The sequence below is a fragment of the Artemia franciscana genome, chromosome 9 (genome assembly GCF_032884065.1).
Source record: "Artemia franciscana chromosome 9, ASM3288406v1, whole genome shotgun sequence".
Taxonomy (NCBI): Eukaryota; Metazoa; Arthropoda; class Branchiopoda; order Anostraca; family Artemiidae; genus Artemia; species Artemia franciscana.
In genome coordinates this window covers 48,958,347-48,977,273 of record NC_088871.1, presented here as the reverse complement: position 1 = coordinate 48,977,273, position 18,927 = coordinate 48,958,347, and the positions used below count along the sequence as shown (strand labels likewise).

General features: G+C 35.5%; 1 protein-coding gene and 1 long non-coding RNA gene across 2 annotated transcripts in view; one reads left to right on the top strand and one right to left on the bottom strand.

Moving 5' to 3' along the window:
• Positions 1-2,729, bottom strand: part of LOC136031508 (uncharacterized) — a 72,417-nt gene extending 69,688 nt beyond the window's left edge. Inside the window, exon 1 of the long non-coding RNA XR_010618524.1 lies at positions 2,681-2,729. This is a non-coding gene — a long non-coding RNA (uncharacterized LOC136031508). The remainder of the gene's footprint in view (positions 1-2,680) is intronic.
• Positions 1-18,927, top strand: part of LOC136031506 (adenylate kinase isoenzyme 1-like) — a 62,130-nt gene that overhangs the window by 33,947 nt on the left and 9,256 nt on the right. Inside the window, exon 4 of the mRNA XM_065711174.1 lies at positions 5,124-5,240. Coding sequence (XP_065567246.1) covers positions 5,124-5,240 — 117 coding nt within the window. The remainder of the gene's footprint in view (positions 1-5,123; positions 5,241-18,927) is intronic.

The following is an 18,927-nucleotide window of genomic DNA, read 5'->3' as shown; positions in this document are numbered from 1 at the left end:
GCCAGAAGACAGATCACGGATGCGTGTTTATTTGTTTATTTGTTTTTTTCCCAGGCGTGATCGTATCGATTCAGTGGTCCTAGAATGTCGCGAGAGGGCTTATTCTAACTGAAATTAAAAGTTTTAGGGCCCTTTTTAAGTGACCAAAAAATTGTAGGGTACCTAGGCCCCTCCAGAGCTCTTTTTTCTTCAAAGTCAAAGGATCAAAATTCTGAGATAGCCATTTAATTCACTATAGTCTAAAAACCTAATAACTATCTCCATGGGGACCACTTACTCCCCCACAGTTCCCGTGGGAGGGGCTACAAGTTACAAACTTTGACCAGTGTTTGCATATAGTAGTGGTTATTGGGAAATGCACAGGCGTTTTCAGGGGGACTGTTTTGGTTTGAGGGGATGGGGAGAAGTTGAGGGGTGGGGTACGTGGGAGGATCTTTCCATGGAGGAATTTGTCACGGGGGAAGAGAATTTCAATGCAGGGGTGCAGAATTATCTAGTATTATTTAAAAAAAAAATGAAAAATAAATATGAAAAGTTTTTGAACTGAAAGTAAGGACCAGCATTGAAACTTAAAACAAACAGAAATTATTACACATATGTGGGGTTCACCTCCTCGTAAAACCTCGCTCTTTACGCTAAAGTATTTTTAGTAATCTCAAATATTTATTCTACGGTCTTTGTGATGGGGTCATTCTTAAGGAATTGGGACAAAATTTAAGCTTTAGTGCAAAGAGCGAGGTATTGACGAAGAAGTAAACTCCCTCATATACATAATAGAAATATACGAATATAGAAGTTCGTTACATAAAGTAATTCGTAAGTTACGTATATTTTTTTCTAGCGAAAACGCTCGTAAAAATTTTGAAGTTCTAGTTGTCTTTTCAAGTAATCAAAAATTTGGAGGGCAACTAGGCCTCCTCCCCCGCTCCTTTTTTCTCAAATTATTCCGATCAAAACTATGAGAAAGCCATTTAGCCAAAAAAAAAAATAACATGCAAATTTTGTTTTAATTATTTATGTGCGGAGAGCCAAAATCAAAGCTTGCATTAATTCAAAAACTTTCAGAAATTAAATAAAAAACAAGTTTTTTTAACTGAAAGTAAGGAGCGACATTAAAACTTAAAACGAACAGAAATTACTCCGTAAATGAAAGGGGCTTTTCCTCCCCAACGCCCTGCTCTTTAGATTCTGTTCGTTTAGAACCATCGAATTCAGCGTATCTGAGAACCCTAAAATAAAATTTTCAAACTCCTATCTAGAAAAATGTGGAATTTGTATTTTTTTTTGCCACAATACAGATCACTGATGGGTGTTTGTGTTTTTTTCCCAGGGATGATCATATCGACCCAGTGGTCCAAGAATGTCGCGAGAGGGCTCATTCACGGAAAATAAAAGTTCTAGCACCCTTTTTAAGTGACAAAATTGGAGGACACCTAGGCCCCCACCTACGCTCATTTTTTTCCCAAAGTCACCGGATTAAAATTCTGAGATTCCATTTTGAGACCCATTTTATTCGGCATAATCAAAAAACCTAATAACTATGTCTTTGGGGACGACTTACTCCCCCACAGTACCCGTGGGAGGGGCTGCAAGTTAAAAACTTTGACCATTGTTTACATATAGTAATGGTTATTGGGATATGTACAGACGTTTCCGGGGGGATTTTTTGGTTGGGGGAGGGGTTGAGGGGATGGGGTTATGTTGGGGGAACTTTTCATGGAGGAATTTGTCGTGGGGGAAAAGAATTTCCACGAAGGGGGCGCAGGATTTTCTAGCATTTAAAAAAGAAATGAAAAAGTAAATATGAAAAAGTTGTTTCAACTGAAAGTAAGGAGCAGCATTAAAACTTAAAACGAACACAAATTATATTGCATATGAGGGGTTCACCTCCTCCTAGTACCTTGCTCTTTACGCTGAAGTATTTTTAGTAATTTCAATTATTATTCTACGGACTTTGTGATTCAGGGGTCACTCTTAAGGAATTGGGACAAAATTTAACCTTTAGTGCAAAGAGCGAGGTATTGACGAGGGGACAAACCCCCTCATATACGTAGTAAAAACATACGAATAATGAAGTTCGTTACTTAAGTTAATTCGTAAGTTACGTATATTTTTACTAATAAAAACGTTCGTAAAAATTAAAAGTTCTAGTTGCCTTTTTAAGTAACCAAAAAATTTGAGGGTAACTAGGCCTCCTCCCCCGCTCCCTTTTTTCTCAAAATTGTCCGATCAAAACTAAGAGATGGCCATTTAGCCAAAAAATAAATTAATATGCAAATTTCGTTTTAATTATTCATGTGCGGAGAGCCAAAATCAAAATATGCATTAATTCAAAAACGTTCAGATATTAAATAACATAACAAGTTTTTTTAAGTGAAAGCAAGGAGCGACATAAAACTTAAAACGAACAGAAATTACTCTGTATATGAAAGGGGCTTTTCCTTCTCAACGCACCGCTCTTTACGTTAAAGTTTTTTATTGTTTTAAAAAGTAGAGTTCAGAGAAAGAGTCAAACTTTAGCGTAAAGAGCGGGACGCTGAGGAGGGAACAGCCCCTTTGATATACGGAGTAATTTCTATTCGTTTTAGGTTTTAATGTCGCTCCTCACTTTCAGTTAAAAAAAAACTTGTTTTTTCATTTAATTTCCACAGTTGATCGTAGGGAATCACATTTGTCTTACTGTATGAATGAGATCATATCCAAAAAGAGGTGTTTGCAGTATGAACTCTCAATCAAGACTGATTTTGTAAAATTTGTCTAGGAAACTTGTCGAATATTAAAAATTAATTTTAATAGTAATTAGAAAATTAAGATGTAAATCTAATAGTAAAATAGACAAAAAAAAAATAAATAGAAGTAGGCTCATCCCTTTATCGACAGTCGTGCGACCGTGAACTTGAAAGATAGCTTACACTTATACGATTAGTGCACCATCCAGGACAAATAGATATACACCACCATGATATCCACAGAAAATTGGTCGGTTTGGATATATTTCAGTTAGAAAGGATGCCCACAGAGGCAGTGTGTCACCTTGGCAAACAGAAATACGCAACAATACAACAATCCTTAATGCATGATAAAATTTGATAAATTTTCTGTCTGATGCACAGTCCTTATTTTTTATATCTGCTACAAGATGCTTGATTTGTTAAACACTGAAAAACACTAAGACATTATGTATATTATGACTGGTTTGTACAATGCGAGGGCTGTTCAGAAAGTAATGTATGATTGTATTTTTAAAATTTTTTTTAGTATATATTTAAAAATTACAGTCATAAACTACAACCCAGCAGAACTCTAGTTCAAGTTAACGCACTTATAGGTTTAGTACACCAGCTTGTTGATCTTCTCTCAGTGAATGTTTCCCGATATTGATATCAACTACTAGGTATAGGGCAAAGAATAAACATTAAAGTCTAGCTACTGCTTTCGGAAAATACTTCATCTCCAACCCAATGCAAAATGCTTGAATTTTGAAGGGAGCATCGATAAGAAGGTGTACTGGTTCAATTATTGTCCCAATTTGAGTGGGGACTATGATGAGTAGCAATTCAGCTTTGAATTTTTTCGGCCAATTTCAGCGCGTCTTAGAAATCTCCCTCCACCCAACAAATGCTTGAGGTCTCCTTGGCTCCAGGAATGATCCTCGATTTTTCAGATCTAATCAAACCGATTTTTGCCCGTTTTTACCCCATTTTTAAGGGCCAGTTCCCAGTGGCGTGATTTCTTCAAAATACTGGGGGGGGGCAAAGTTAGAGCCAATTTCGTCAAACCCAGTGAAAATGACTGTAAAAACTGAAGAATGAGCTATTTGGTACCATAAAGGTACTGTAAAGTACTACAACAGTACTATAAAGGTGCTTTACCGTTATATAAAAGTAAATATAAACTAAAGAAAACTGATCCGTTTCTATTGATACTTGAATTATGCAGGGTTATCTTAGTTGTGACAGATTTTTGAAGAAACTAAGTTTCAGCTAGGGGGCAAACTGGGGTCTGGTGGGCAAACCGTAATCTGGACGGGGAAGTTGCCCTCCTCCACTGCTCCATAGTAAATTATGCCCCTGTCAGTGCCCCAGATTCACTCAGAAGACATTTGCAATGGTAAGTAATATTTGCTTATTGTGTTTTAACTGCAACATATGTTTTTTAATTTTAAATGCTAATTACAATAAGCAATTGTTGTGGTTGTTTTTGGGCGCACCAAGTTTTTATGTTGTCCAATTCATATACAGGCATAATTTTTGTATATTTGTACATATTATATTACATGTACATTATTAACTATAGGTGTATAGTTTATTCAACCATAACCTTCGTTGGAGTTAAAATAATTGCTGTCATCTTTTACGGATGTTCCTTTTGTTTAAATATTACATAATTGCCTAATAGTTTTTTTTACTACAATAATTGCTTGACATATGTAGCCAAAAATGCCAAAGTCGCCAACTAAATTTGTACGGCTAGTGAATATTGCTCATGTATGTACCTAGGGTTATAGATCAGTTTTCAAACACGTATTGTAATAAATGATTCACACACTTGGTTTCTTTTTTATTCCAAACATTAAGTTATTTTACCAACATCTCTCGTGATAATAACAAAATAAAAAAAATACTACGCAATTTACATTTTTCTTAAACGTAAATAGCTACAAAGACCACACTGCCTTTACATCATAAAAAAACAAGAAGTAGAACTACAGGATTCTTTAAGACACTATTCCACGGTTCCACTGTCTTGATAAAAAAATTCCCTGTTGTTCTACTTGTTGTTTGTTTCACATTTTCTTTCTTTAATTATTTCAGTTTATATTTTTACCACCTCTGTCTTTCATTCTAGTAACAGGAGCTAGATCTCTTAGTTTCATTTAATGGGCTACTTAATGATTTTCGTATTTTGTCAGCAACCTGTTCACTATGACTTATTTCCTGCGATTTAAAGTAGTTCACAGTTGACTTCATCCATATTTTCCATTTTAACGATTTATAAACGCTGCAATTTGGTGAAGTCAAATTTTTTAATCTGGTGATTTTTTTGTGTCATTTTAGAAACCTGGTTTTATTGCCTGAATTATTGCTAATATTACATTTATCGTGACTAAGTTTTACTTATAGGAGACAGTGATGCAATTATTAAAAGAAGCAATCTTATCAAAGGTTGAATCGTCCAAAGGTTTTCTTATCGATGGCTACCCTCGAGAAGTTGCACAGGGGATACTATTTGAAAAAGAGGTAAGTTCCATATATAACACAAAGGTAAAAGATAAAAGATAAAATCTATTTGTAAACTAACTATTCCAAACACGATTGAAGAATTAACGCTTACTGTCAAATGCAAAACTGAATGAAATAAATTGGTACTATGGTTAAAACAAAATATAACGTAAAAACATCTGGGGTTAGAGACTAACTGAGTGTTAGAAAAAACTATAAACATACATTAATTAGTCAGAAACACAACGTTCACAAAAGAAGAGAACAAAAAAAAAACATGAGGGTACAATGAAAGGGAAACGAGAGGCTTAGGATGAGAGGAAAACAATTAAAACGATAGACCAATGGCAAGCTTGGGGCAGAACCCTTTATTGCTACCAGACAAGAAAAGACAATACTCTAACGGACGTTAACAAGGTTTCTTGTCATTTTGATGCAGTTGATATATATATATCAAAACATTAACATCGACATAAGAATGGTTCTTAGTGTTCCTGCCGCAAACTGTACAGGAGAAAGGTCCTTCATTATTTTAAATTAGTTTCTAATTGTTTTTAAGTAATACCGGGACATCCAGCTCTCTCATAAAAATTCCGATACTTGTGTATTATGCGCCACTCGCTCAAGTTTATGACGTGAAAAATTCGAGAACAAACCTGTTTTTTCGCTAGTTTCTTCTTTACTTTAGAAAAAATTTGGGCTAAAGATTTACACATAAAGGGGAGGGAGGGTAAAGTACAGTGGTTCTGCATGCAAAATGTGTTAGGGACAATTATTCTGCATATTATGAGGTTGTTTTCTGAGATCAAAACTGTCCAAATATTTTACTGCCCCCTCCTTATGTGCAAATATATAGCCAAATTATATATTTCCCAGATATTTTGTCACTTGTCTTAGTCTTGCCTCGCAGATATTTTGTCACTTGTCTTAGTCTTGCCTCGTAGATATTTTGTCACTTGTCTTAGTCTTGCCTCGCAGATATTTTGTCACTTGTCTTAGTCTTGCCTCGCAGATATTTTGTCACTTGTCTTAGTCTTGCCTCGCAGATATTTTGTCACTTGTCTTAGTCTTGCCTCGTAGATATTTTGTCACTTGTCTTAGTCTTGCCTCGCAGATATTTTGTCACTTGTCTTAGTCTTGCCTCGCAGATATTTTGTCACTTGTCTTAGTCTTGCCTCGCAGATATTTTGTCACTTGTCTTAGTCTTGCCTTGCACTTAGCTGAAAAAAACTAAAGAAAAAACCGGTTTGTTCTCGAGTTTGACGCAGCGTAAACATGAGTGGGTGGTGCACAATATACAAGTACCAAATTTCCTTCCCCCAACAGAAATTGAAAAAAAAACAACAACAAAACTCAAATATAATTCTTAAATTCAGTAAGCCTTTTGTCTATAGGGGGTCTTTTCTGGGGGTTGGGTTTTTTCTGGGGATATTTTCCTCAGGGGGTGGGAGTATTTTCTGGGTGGCGGTGTTTTCTGTGGTGTTTTCCCGGGTTATTTTCCGGAGTGGAGGTAAAAGCCGGGGGGGGGGGGTAAATGCCAAGAACCTTATATTTATTATAACATACTTCAATATTAACTATTTTAATCCTGCTTATTTCAAAACTAGCTCAGACCTTTAAAAATAAGTTTCATGTCAAGCCTGCTTGTTTCAACCCCTTCGCTCTCAATAAGAATATAAAATATACCCTTGAGGCAAACATAGCCAAAAAACTGACACAACTTCGTACCATGATTGTTTATAATTAAATTGAGATTGAATAAAATATAATTAAACATATGCTTTGATTATCAAACGAGAGACTGTACATTTTTTTGACATAACTATGAATATGAAGTTACAAATCCATTTACTTGAATTTAAGACTTAGACACATTTTGAGATTTGCCAGATGTTTGATGTAATAAGCTGTATTTTCCAAGTACCATTTGTGACAAAAGTGAAATAGGCTATTAAACAGTGATAGTATTGGTAATAAAGATTATTAGAATAATGGTGATAATAGTGATAGTATTATAGTTGACAGGGGCGTAGCTCCAGCATTTTTATTGGAGGGCCAGAAGGGGTCTCGATCCGGAGAGTCAAGGAGCTTGTGCTACATAGTCATTTTGGTACTTGTGTATTATTCAGAACACACTCAATACGTGAAGTTAGGTTCTTTCGTGAAACAAACTACGATGCAGGTACATTTTATGAGAAAATCCGGTTTCATAGCCACAAACACAAAACTCTAAAACAAAAGGTTAGGTTAGGTTATCAAACAGTTCATGGTAACGAACTGTAGTAAGGAGCGACCCGGCTCAAAAGTAAACGAAAATCTAAAAAACGGATGCTAAAAGATACATCAAAAGAATCAAATTTTCATGCTGATTTTAAATATATAAGTTTCATCAAATTTAGTCTTTGTCATCAAAAGTTACGAGCCTGAGAAAATTTGCGTTTTTTTGGAAAATAGGGGGAAACACCCTCTAAAAGTCATAGAATCTTAACGAAAATCACACCATCGCATTCAGCGTATCAGAGAACCCTTACGTAAAGATTTCGAGCTCCAATCTACAAAATGTGGAATTTCGTATTTTTGGCCAGAAGACAGATCACGGGTGCGTGTTTATTTGTTTGTTTTTTTGTTTTTGTTTTTTCCCAGGGGTCATCATATCGACCAAGTGGTCCTAGAATGTCGCAAGAGGGCTCATTTTAACGGAAATGAAAAGTTCTAGTGCCCATTTTAAGTGACCAAAAAAATTGGAGGGCATCAAAACGGATCAAAATTTTGAGATAGCCATTTTGTTCCGCATAGTCGAAAATCATAATAACTATGTTTTTGGGGATGACTTACTCCCCCACAGTCCCTGGGGGAGGGGCTGCAAGTAACAAACTTTGACCAGTGTTTACATACAGTAATGGTTATTTTGAAGTGTACAGACGTTTTCAGGGGGATTTTTTTGGTTTAGGGGTGGGGCTGAGGGGAGGGGCCTATGTGGAAGGATCTTTCCTTGGAGGAATATGTCATGGGGGAAGAGAAATTCATTGAAAAGGGCGCGGGATTTCCTAGCATTACTATAAAAAAAACAAGGAAAAAATAAACATGAAAAAGTTTTTTCAATTGAAAGTAAGGAGTAGCATTAAAACTTAAAACGAACAGAAATTATTACGAATATGAGGGTTCTAAAAATACTTTAGCATAAAGAGCGAGGTATTTAGGAGGAGATAAACACCTCGCTCTTTATGCTAAAGTTTTTTTTAGTAATTTCAACTATTTATTCTACGGCCTTTCTGATTCAGGGGTCTTTCTTAAAGAATTGGCACAAAACTTAAGATTTAGTGTAAGAGCGAGGTATTAACGAGGGGACAAACCCCCTCATATACATAATAAAAATATAAGAATATAAAAGTTTGTTACGTAAGTTAATTCTTAAGTTATGTATATTTTTTTACTAATAAAAATGTTCGTTAAAAATTAAAAGTTCTAGTTGCGTTTTTAAGTAACCGAAAAATTGGAGGGCAGCTAGGCCTCCTTGCCCACCCCTTATTTCTCAAAATCGTCTGATCAAAACTAAGAGAAAACCATTTAGCCAAAAAAAAAGAATTATTATGCAAATTTCATTTTAATAATTTATGTGTGGAGAGCCAAAATCAAACATGCATTAATTCAAAAACGTTCAGAAATTAAATAAAAAAAACTAGTTTTTTTAACTGAAAATAAGGAGCGACATTAAAACTTATAGGAGCGACATGAGGGAACAGAAATTCAATGAAAAGGGCGCAGAATTTTCTAAAATTACTATAAAAAAAACAATGAAAAAATAAACATGGAAATCAAACATGCATTAATTCAAAAACGTTCAGAAATTACATAAAAAAACTAGTTTTTTTCAATGAAACTAAGGAGCGACATTAAAACTTAAAACGAACAGAAATTACTCCGTATATGAAATGGGTTTTCCCCTCCGCAATCCCTCGCTCTTTACGCTGAAAGTTTGGCTGTTTGCCACAATTCTACTTTTTAAAACAATTAAAAACTTTTGCGTAAAGAGCGAGGGATTGCGGAGGGGAAAACCCATTTCATATACGGAGTAATTTCTGTTCGTTTTAAGTTTTAATTTCGCTCCTTACTTTCAGTTAAAAAAACTATTTTTTTTTTATTTAATAATACGCAAGTACCACGTGCAAATATATAGCCCAAACTTTGATAAAGCTAATGAAATAAAACAAAATGTGATGAAAATAAAATACTTTATTAGGAAAATTGAAAATTACAACTTGGAATTGTAACCTAACTTAACCTTTTGTCTTTGAGTTTCGTCTTTGTGACTATTAAACCGGATTTTCTCATAAAATGTACCTGCATCGTAATTTATTTCACGAAAGAACCGTGTTTTGAATGAGTGTGTTTTGAATAATACACAAGTACCATGATTTTTGCTACAAATTATTGGGGGTCACTCAGGGTATCAAAAAGGAGCCGCCAATCTTCCCGCTAGTATATCAAACAGTTCGTGGTAACAAACTGTAGTAAGGAGCGACCCGGCTCAATAGTAACCAAAACTCTAAAAAATGGAATTTTGATACCAATAGCTACATAAAAAAAAATTGCACTTTAATGCTGATTTCAAGTATATAACTTTCATCAAGATTAGTCTGACCTATCAAAAGTTACGAGCCTGAGAAAATTTGCCTCATTTTAGAAAATAGGGGAAAACATCCCCTAAAAGTCATACAATCTTAAGTTTCAAGCTCCTATCTACGAAAATGTGGAATTTCGCATTTTTTGCCAGAAAACAAATCACGGATGCGTGTTTATTTGTTTTTTTGTTGTTTTTTTTCCCCAGGGGTGATCGTATCAACCCAGTCGTCCTAGAATGTCGCGGGAGGGTTCATTCTAAGGGAAATTAAAAGTTCTAATGCCCTTTTTAATTGACCAAAAAAACTGGAGGGCACCTAGGCCCCCTCCCACGCTCATTTTTTCCCAAAAGTCACCGGATCAAAATCTGAGATAGCCATTCTTTTCACCATAGTAAAAAAAACCTAATAACCATGTCTTTGGGGACGACTTACTACCCCGCAGTCTCCCTGGGAGGGGTTGCAAGTTACAAACTTTGACCTGTGTTTGCATATAGTAATGGTTACTGGGAAGTGTACGGACATTTTCAGGGGGATTTTTTTTTGTTTGGGAGGGAGAGTTGAGGTGGGGGGGGGGGGGTTACTCGGGAGGATCTTTCTATGGAAAAACTTCTCATTGGGGAAGAGACTTTCAATGAAGGGGGCGCAGGATTTTTTTTTTGCATTATTTAAAAAAACAAGGAAAAAATAAATATGAGAAGTTTTTTCTACTGAAAGTGAGGAGCAGCGTTAAAACTTAAAACGAGGAGAAATTATTGCGCATATGAGGGGTTTACCTCATCGTAATACCTGGCTCTTTACGCGAAAGTATTTTTAGTAATGCCAACTATTTATTCAACGGCCTTTGTGATTCAAGGGTGTGATTCTTAAGGAATTGGGACAGAATTTACGCTTTAGTGTAAAGAGCGAGGTATCGGCGAGGGGTGAACTCCCTCATATACGCAATAAAAATATACGAATATAGAAGTTCGTTACGTAAGTTAATTCGTAAATTACGTATATTTTTTACTAATGAAATGTTCGTAAAACAATTAAAAGTTCTAGTTGCCTTTTTAAGTAATCAAAAAATTAGAGGGCAGCTAGGGTTCCCCCTCTCTCCTTTTTTCTCAAAATCTTCCGATTAAAACTATGAGAAAGCCATTTAGCCAAAAAGAAAATTAATATGCAAATTTCGTTTTAATTATTTATGTGCGGAGAGCCAAGATTAAAACATGCATGAATTAAAAAACGTCCGGAAATTAAATAAAAAAACAATTTTTTTTAAATGAAAGTAAGGAGCGACATTAAAACTTAAAACGAACAGAAATTACTCCGTATGCGAAAGGGGCTTTTCTTCCTCAACGCCCCGCTCTTTACGCTGAAGTTTATTCCTTTTTCAAAAAGTAGAGCTAAAGAGAAAGAGTCAAACTTTAGCGTGCAGAGGGAGGCGTTGAGCAAGAAAAGTCCCTTTCACATGCCGAGTAATTTCTGTTCGTTTTAAGTTTTAATGTTGCTCCTTACTTTCATTTAAAAAAACTTGTTTTTTTTTATTTAATCCTCCCAATGAGGCTGGATTGAGGTGTTAAGGTTTCGCTGATCTTTCTCGTACGTTCGCCGTATGGTGGTTCTGGTGGTTCTGGGTCTGACTTTGCGGCGTGTACCCGATAATTCCCAGTGGATTGTTGCATTTGGTAGCCTGGGATTGTTCATGCGTAGTACATGGCCAAGGTATCTCCAATGGCGAGCTCTTAAGACATTTGTCTGAAGAGCATGACCCGTTTTATCACGGATGCATTTTTACGGATTGATTCGACGGATTTAAGCAGATGGGCCTGGACGTGTTTTTATCCATTTGATCACCTTTGCTCCTACGTAACAATTCCCTGTTTCCATGTCCTCTCCACTCTTTTTTTTTATTTCTTCCTCTTCCTTTTATACCAGAAAATCAGAGATTTTGATAACGAGCACTATTGCCTACTGCATAGTATATACTTTTTAAGTTTTATTTACTATAATCAGTTGGGTGGACTCCCCCCCCCAGAAAAAAATAGCTACACCTAACAGGGTATTATCATGGTTGCAGCAGTCAAGGTTGACCCAAAAAGAGTGAACTCCTGTTAATAACGGCGGAAAAAAAAAACTGTTTTTAAATAAATTCTCAAGTTTAAAAGAATCACGTTGATTAACGAATAGTAACTATGATTTAGGTTCATCTTAATAGTTAAGTCTTTTGCCAGTTTTTATTTGGGAGGGGGATTTCAAAGAGCTTTAAAAACCCTTGAAAGTGGCGGTGGAACGAAATAAGAAATATGCTTTTCTCCTTTCCGAAAACCCTTCAATGTTTGTTTTAACCCCTCCTTTGACCAACCTGAGACCTGAACTGACTTATGACCCAGCCTTAGAAAATCATTTTTTAGCCTGTATATCCGTGCTGCCTTTTATCCAGGCGCTAGCGGGGCACTTGAACATCGTAGAGAGCTGTTTAAGGGTATATTTGAAAAATTAGTTCTTATATCTACGCGCTTTTACTATGTTTGTCCTAGTGCTACTACAGTTTGAATTCTGTCCCAATCCCTTAAGAATGACTCCTGGAACACTATGTTCGTTTAATTAGAACAATGAGAAGCTCTTTTAAAACACTAAAAAACTTTAGTGCAAAGAGCGAGGTGTTGTGGAGGAGTAACCTCCACATATACGTAGCAATTTTTGTTAGTTTCAAGTTTAAATGTTGCCCCTTACTTCAGTTGAAACAACTGTTTTTCTTATATTTTCAAACAGTTCGCGGCAACGAACTGTAGTAAGGAGCGACCCAGCTTAATAGTTACCAAAACTCTAAAAAACGGAATTGTAATACTAATAGATACATCATAAGAATCAAATTTTTACGCTGATTTTAGATATATAATTTTCATCAAATTTAGTCCTATCTATCAAAAGTTACGAGCCTGAGAAAATTTGCCTTATTTTGTAAAATAGGGAGAATCACCCCTTAAACGTCATAGTATCTTAACAAAAATCACAGCATCATATTCCCCGTATTAGAGAACTTTACTGTAGAAGTTTCAAGAGCCTATCTACAAAAAAGTGGAATTTCGTATTTTTTTTCGTATTATTTTTAACCTAAAACGAACAGAAATTACTCTGTATATGAAAGGGGCTGTTTCCTCCTAAACGCCCCACTCTTTACGCTAAAGCTTTTTCTTATTTTAAAAAGTAGAGTTGAAACAAAGGGTCAAACTTTAGCGCAAAGATAGGAGGGAACAGTTCCTTTCATATACGGAGTAATTTCTGTTCGTTTTAGGTTTTAATGTCGCTCCTTACTTTCGATTGAAAAGACTTGTTTTTATTTATTTAATATCTATTTAAGGCAGGAACTCGATTATTACTGTGGTGTTGTGTTTTTGTCTGGGTCAACTTAGCTCAAGTTCAGCCACTAATGACCCTTTTGAGAAGTCTACATAAACCTGCCTGCCTAGTGATCACTTTAGCGCACTTTGCAACTGCCACGGTGTTCGTGGAACTGTGTGTAGGACTTTAACCAAGGGAGAATTTAATAAAGAAAGATGCAATAAAAAGTGCTGTCAGACTGGAAATTGATGATCAATGGACTCAAAGAAATGACTGTTTAGGAGAGAGAAAACGAAAAGCCAAACGAATACTTGTAACACACTATTGTTTTAATGCAAAATTTACTGACTGTTTACATGCAATACTTTCCAGCGAGGATGGAATTACCCAGAGGGAATTTTACTTGGGCGGATTTTACGTGACAGAAACTCTCCACGGAGAGACTTTCTGCTAGGAGAGGCAATTTTTCATGAAAAAGGGGCCTGATTTCCCGGGATAATTTGAAAACAATCAGAAACTAAATAAAAATTAAGTTTTTTCAATTGAAAGTAAGGAGGGAGATTAAAACTCAAAACGAATAAAATTATCCCGTATATGAAACTCTCCAAGGAGGAACTTTCTGGTAGGAGGGGCAATTCTTCATGAAAGGGGGGGGGCTGATTCTGCGGCATAATTTGAAAACAATCAGAAACTAAATAAACAAGCAAGTTTTTTTCAACTGAAAGTAAGGAGGAACATTAAAACTCAAAACGAATAGAAATTATCCCGTATATGAATGGATCGCCCTCTTCTCAATGCCTTTCTCCTTACGTTAATGTTTGACTGTTTGTCTTAATATCTTAAGAATGACTCCTGAAGCACAAAGGCCGCTTAGGTAGAATAAGAAATTTTTTGAATGAGAAAAGTGCTAAAAACCTTAGCGTGAAGAGTAAGGTATTGAAGAGGGGACAACCTTTCATATATGACATAACTTTTGTTCTTTTTGAGTTTTAATGTTGTTCCTTACTTTCAGCTGAAAGAAAACTGATTTTTTGTTTATTATTTATTAGCTGTCGAAAATTATAAAACACAGCTGTAAAATATGTTTTGCTTCGAAACACCTTCTGAGTTAATATTTATTTAGTGCATCTTGGCTGTCTGGAAAAATCTTCCTTTTAAAATAATTGGATGTTAATAACGGACACAAATAATCCAAAACACGTTTTTAGTTTTCCCAATCGTATGCGAAACTTAAGTTGTACAACATGATGGCTTTTGAGGACAGCAATGAACTATCTTTAGGGAAAGTTTTATTTGCAATGGGTTTCTTTCACATGGCCAGCGAACCGCGATTCCCATCTTGTCATCCTCCTAACATGAATGACCATAGTCGCAATTTTTAACACTTTCTGATCAGAAGAGTGAAAAATTATAGTTGATTCTCACTACCACCTATTGTTTACATCCTTGAGTTAGGCATGTGTTTAATTTTAAGGATGACAGACTTCCTCGCTGACCGCAAAAACCTCGAAAGTGTCTGCAAACTTTGAAAACAAGACTTGGTAATTGGACAAAAATAATTTTGGTCAGTTATGGTTTTCCTGTTACCACTGAAACTCTTTCGTAATTCCTCTATCCATCCGGCGGGGAGTTTCTCATACAAATGATAGCGTATAATTGTTGAAATTGGATATTTAGCCAGGAATTTGTCGATTGTTTTCAAGTTTTAATTCGTAATTAGATATAAAAATTTCTAAATGTAAATTTACGTGCTACCCCAGGGGCTGCCTACTTTTTTTTATATTTCTTCACGCTAGGCGGAAGGTGCCACACATGGTGCAATACTGTGGCCGACTGGAACTAGTGGCTTTCAAAGATGTACACCAGATGGTGGAGAACGGGTAGCCCCGTAGCAATATAAATTGCTTTAGGCAGAACTTAACCGTGTTAGCATTAGTAGCTGGATGTACAGATGTGGGTGTAGCTCCCTGGATGGAGATTTCTAATCTTTGATTGTTTATTCCGCTTAGTGCTAATTATTGGCAAATAGAAACTCGCGTATACTGAAAATATAAATGATCATGAAACAATTTAAAAACGCATTCCTTTGGTGACCAAAAACATAATTTTGATCAGTTTTGGTATTCGTGTCACTGAATAAAATCTTTGTAGTCCCTTTCAATGGTGTCATTTGCCCCCTCCCCTAGGTAAAAATAAATTTGCCCCCCCCCTAAATTTTCATAAATTGATCCCTTTATCGATCTGAAAGGAATTTTTTCTAATGAAATGACAGTTTTTTTATCTATTGTAATACAATCTTTAGAAATAAGTTGACTGACGCTTATTTATTTTATTGTTTTTAATGTCGTAGTTAGTTATAAAGATTTCTATAAGCATTTTTGTGTTTCCGACTGTTTTTGGCAAAATTCAACAGCAAAATTATTATGCCCGAGCCCCTTTGTGGTTACGCTTATGGATAAAAGTCGCACATAACAACAGCACCAATAACAAATCCTGTTCGTATCTTGTTGAGCTGAGTAATGTAAAATCTTCGAATCTTCACGATTAACCAGTCAAAATGAAGAAATAAGTCATATTGTTTTGTAATTAGGGAAGATGAAAGCTTGAAACAGCAGTTTTTTTCTGTTGGTATAATGACTCTACAACAACTACTACTACTACTACTAAAAACTCACCGCACCACCAAGCCCCCTGAGGCCAACACAGCTACGGATGCTCCTCCTCTCTCCCAATCTGTTCAAAGCCTCCCTCTTTACCCCCTCCCAGGAAGTTCCTATTTCCTTCAAATCTTTCTTTATGATATCATCCCACCCCAGACGAGGATGACCTGCTTTCTATTTAGCCCTAGACGGTTGGCCGAAAAAGATACTCTTTGGCAATCTGTCATCCTTCGTCCGCAGAACGTGCCTTAGCCATCTCAACCTTTTTTTTTATTATAGCCCTAGAAAACAGGATTGAACCATATTTTTCATACAGCCTACAGTTTGAAATACGGTCAGTCAGCCGGGTATAATGACTCTAGGGGTACCATTACAGGAAAACTTATAGGCGGAGTTGGCATCAGTTTTTAAAATTGAAGATAGAAAAAATAGTTGGAAAATCTATAAACGGTGGTAATTTTTTTCGATTTTTTAATGAATTAGTATAAAAGACATTTTCATGATTTTTTCTTTGGCTTTTCAAGCCAATATCTTACAATTTCATTTCCAATTCTATAGCACAATTGTGAAGTCAAAATTAAGGGCAAACGCACTGGTCTTCATTCATAAATCTTAAGTTTTCTTAGGACAAATGCATTGGCCATCATTCATAAATCTTAATTTTTCTTCATCAACTGGTGGGACTATGGTGTGAGTCGGGTATTTGAAGATTGGAATACTGATGTGGGAGGTAACAATCTCGTTGTTGGTAACAAACCGTCTTGTTACCATTGAAAACTCTTCTTGTCAATTATTGTCTCTATTCTTCAGAGAAAATTCTCACGGAAATTGTTTTATGAACAGCGTTTAGCTTCTGAAATAGGATATTTTGGTGAAAACTTTCCCTGTTTTGAAATGTAATTAGTCGAATATGTGTCCAATAAGAGATTATGGTTAATGTAGAAAGAATTATGCAGTTTGCATACGATGGGTATGGAAGTTGCAGTTAAGGCCCGAATTGCACGGAGGTCCGAATTCAGGAAAGGCCCGAATGGGTGAAAATTAATTTTAAGCATCATGAAAAGGGACCAAACACATTTAAAATTCAGCTCTAGCTACGGAAATTAAGCTTCATTTAAAATTGCTCAGTTCTCCAAAACATTAAAAGAAATAGATAAAGCTTTAAAATTTAAAAGCAAAAGTGGAGGGGGATATTTGCACGAACTGTTATGTATCGATGCATGCACAATCTTGCTTCATATAATTGGCAAGTGTCTTTAACAACTGGCCAATCATTAATTTATAGACATTCAAGATATCGTATAAAACGGATGACTGAAGTGGCTATTCCTCAGGGGTACGTTTACAACCAGAATCTATAGGTTCCCGGTCCTCTCAAGAGAGTATTGTTTTTTAATTGTTTAGGAAAAGTGGCTATTTCTCATCCTAGCATATGCGAACAATCAGTATGTTCCATAAAAATTGACCAATCCTACCAGTAGTTTCTCAAGTATATCCTATTTCGTCATGCGGCTGAGAGACCGAGTGGAAAATTTCACGAAAACTTTCTTTTTGTTGGAATAAAGGAGCTTGGAATTTTTGGGGGTAAGGTTAAACAGTATCTCTTTTTCTCTAGTCCTCACAAAAGAGTATTTGTTTTTTTTTACGCCTGTCCTACGACACGCTCATTGATTATAATTAGGCCAACTAAGCTTGAACTGACTACTTTTATAGCCTTTTCTCTTGAAAAAAGTACTGTTGCCTACTTTTAACTCTTATAGACCTGTGTTATCGAAAAACCATTAAAAGTGAAAAAAAAAAAACTTTTCAAAAGAAAAGGAACCTTCCTACTTTCAGAAATTTCAGGCTGGACCTAGAAAAACTTAGACAGCTGATCGAAATTTAAATTTTGATAACTTAAAACTTGGCCTCTTTTTCAGTTCTTTTTATTTATGGTGGGTAAAACTTCACTGCTTTTGATGCTAACTGTTTTTATTAATCCGTTTTAAAGCGCCACTCTTCACTCATGCCTCATACTCAACTTTTCACTCTTCACTCATAAAAGTTTACCATGTTTTTTGGTAAAGTGTTGCCACGTCTTACGCTACAAAATACTAAAAAAGTATAATATAAATCTTAGGATTCAAACAACACTATAAACCATCGTAGTCATGTTACCCCCAGGCAATAGCTGTCATGATTTTTTTCTTGAGTCAAAGTTAGCTATTGTTATATTACTATCACCTTGAAAGCTTCCTTGGGCAAGTGTCTGACCTTTGTCCTTGAACTGAATCTTTTGACAGGCTTAAAGTACCAAGGAGAGTTAAAATGAAACCGACTTGTTTTTATTAGTCAAATTGAAACTTACACAGCAATATATATCTTCAAAATTCGGAAAAATCTGAAATTTGTTATTAATGAAGAGACCTCCACAGTAAGTTTGACAATTTTGATAATAGATGGTGCTAAATTAAATAAAAAAAAACCAAGATCAGAAATCAGCCGAAAATCAGCTAAAAGAATATGGCTTTAAAACGCCTAAGATGGCGTAAATTTCCTTTGAAAATGCAGTTGGCTTTGCAGACACCATTATATATCTATAAAATTCGGAGAAATTGGAAATTCAATTTCTAATGCAGAGACTTCCGCGATCAGTTTGGCAATTTTGATAGTATATGGTGCCAAATCAAAAAAAGAAACGAATACAAAAAATCAGACAAAAATAAGCTACAAACATATGGCCCTAAAATGCTTAAGAAGGTGTAGCTTTTCTTTGAGGATTTAGCTGTCTTTACAGCCACCACTGTATATCTTTAAAAGTTCGAAAAAATCGAAAACTTTGTTTAATGAAGAGAGCTGCACAGTCAGTTTGGCAATTTTGCTAGTAGATGCTGCTGCCAAATTAAAAAAAAGAAACGAAGATAAAAATAAGCGAAAAATCAGTTAAGAAAATATGGCCTTAAAACGCTTAAGATGGTGAAACCTTTCTTTGAAGATGCAGTTGGTTTTGCAGAGACCACAATATATCTATAAAAATTCCAAAAAATTGGAAATTGAATCTCTAGTGAAGAGATCTCTGCAATCAGTTTTGCAATTTTGATAGTATTTGGTGCCACATTA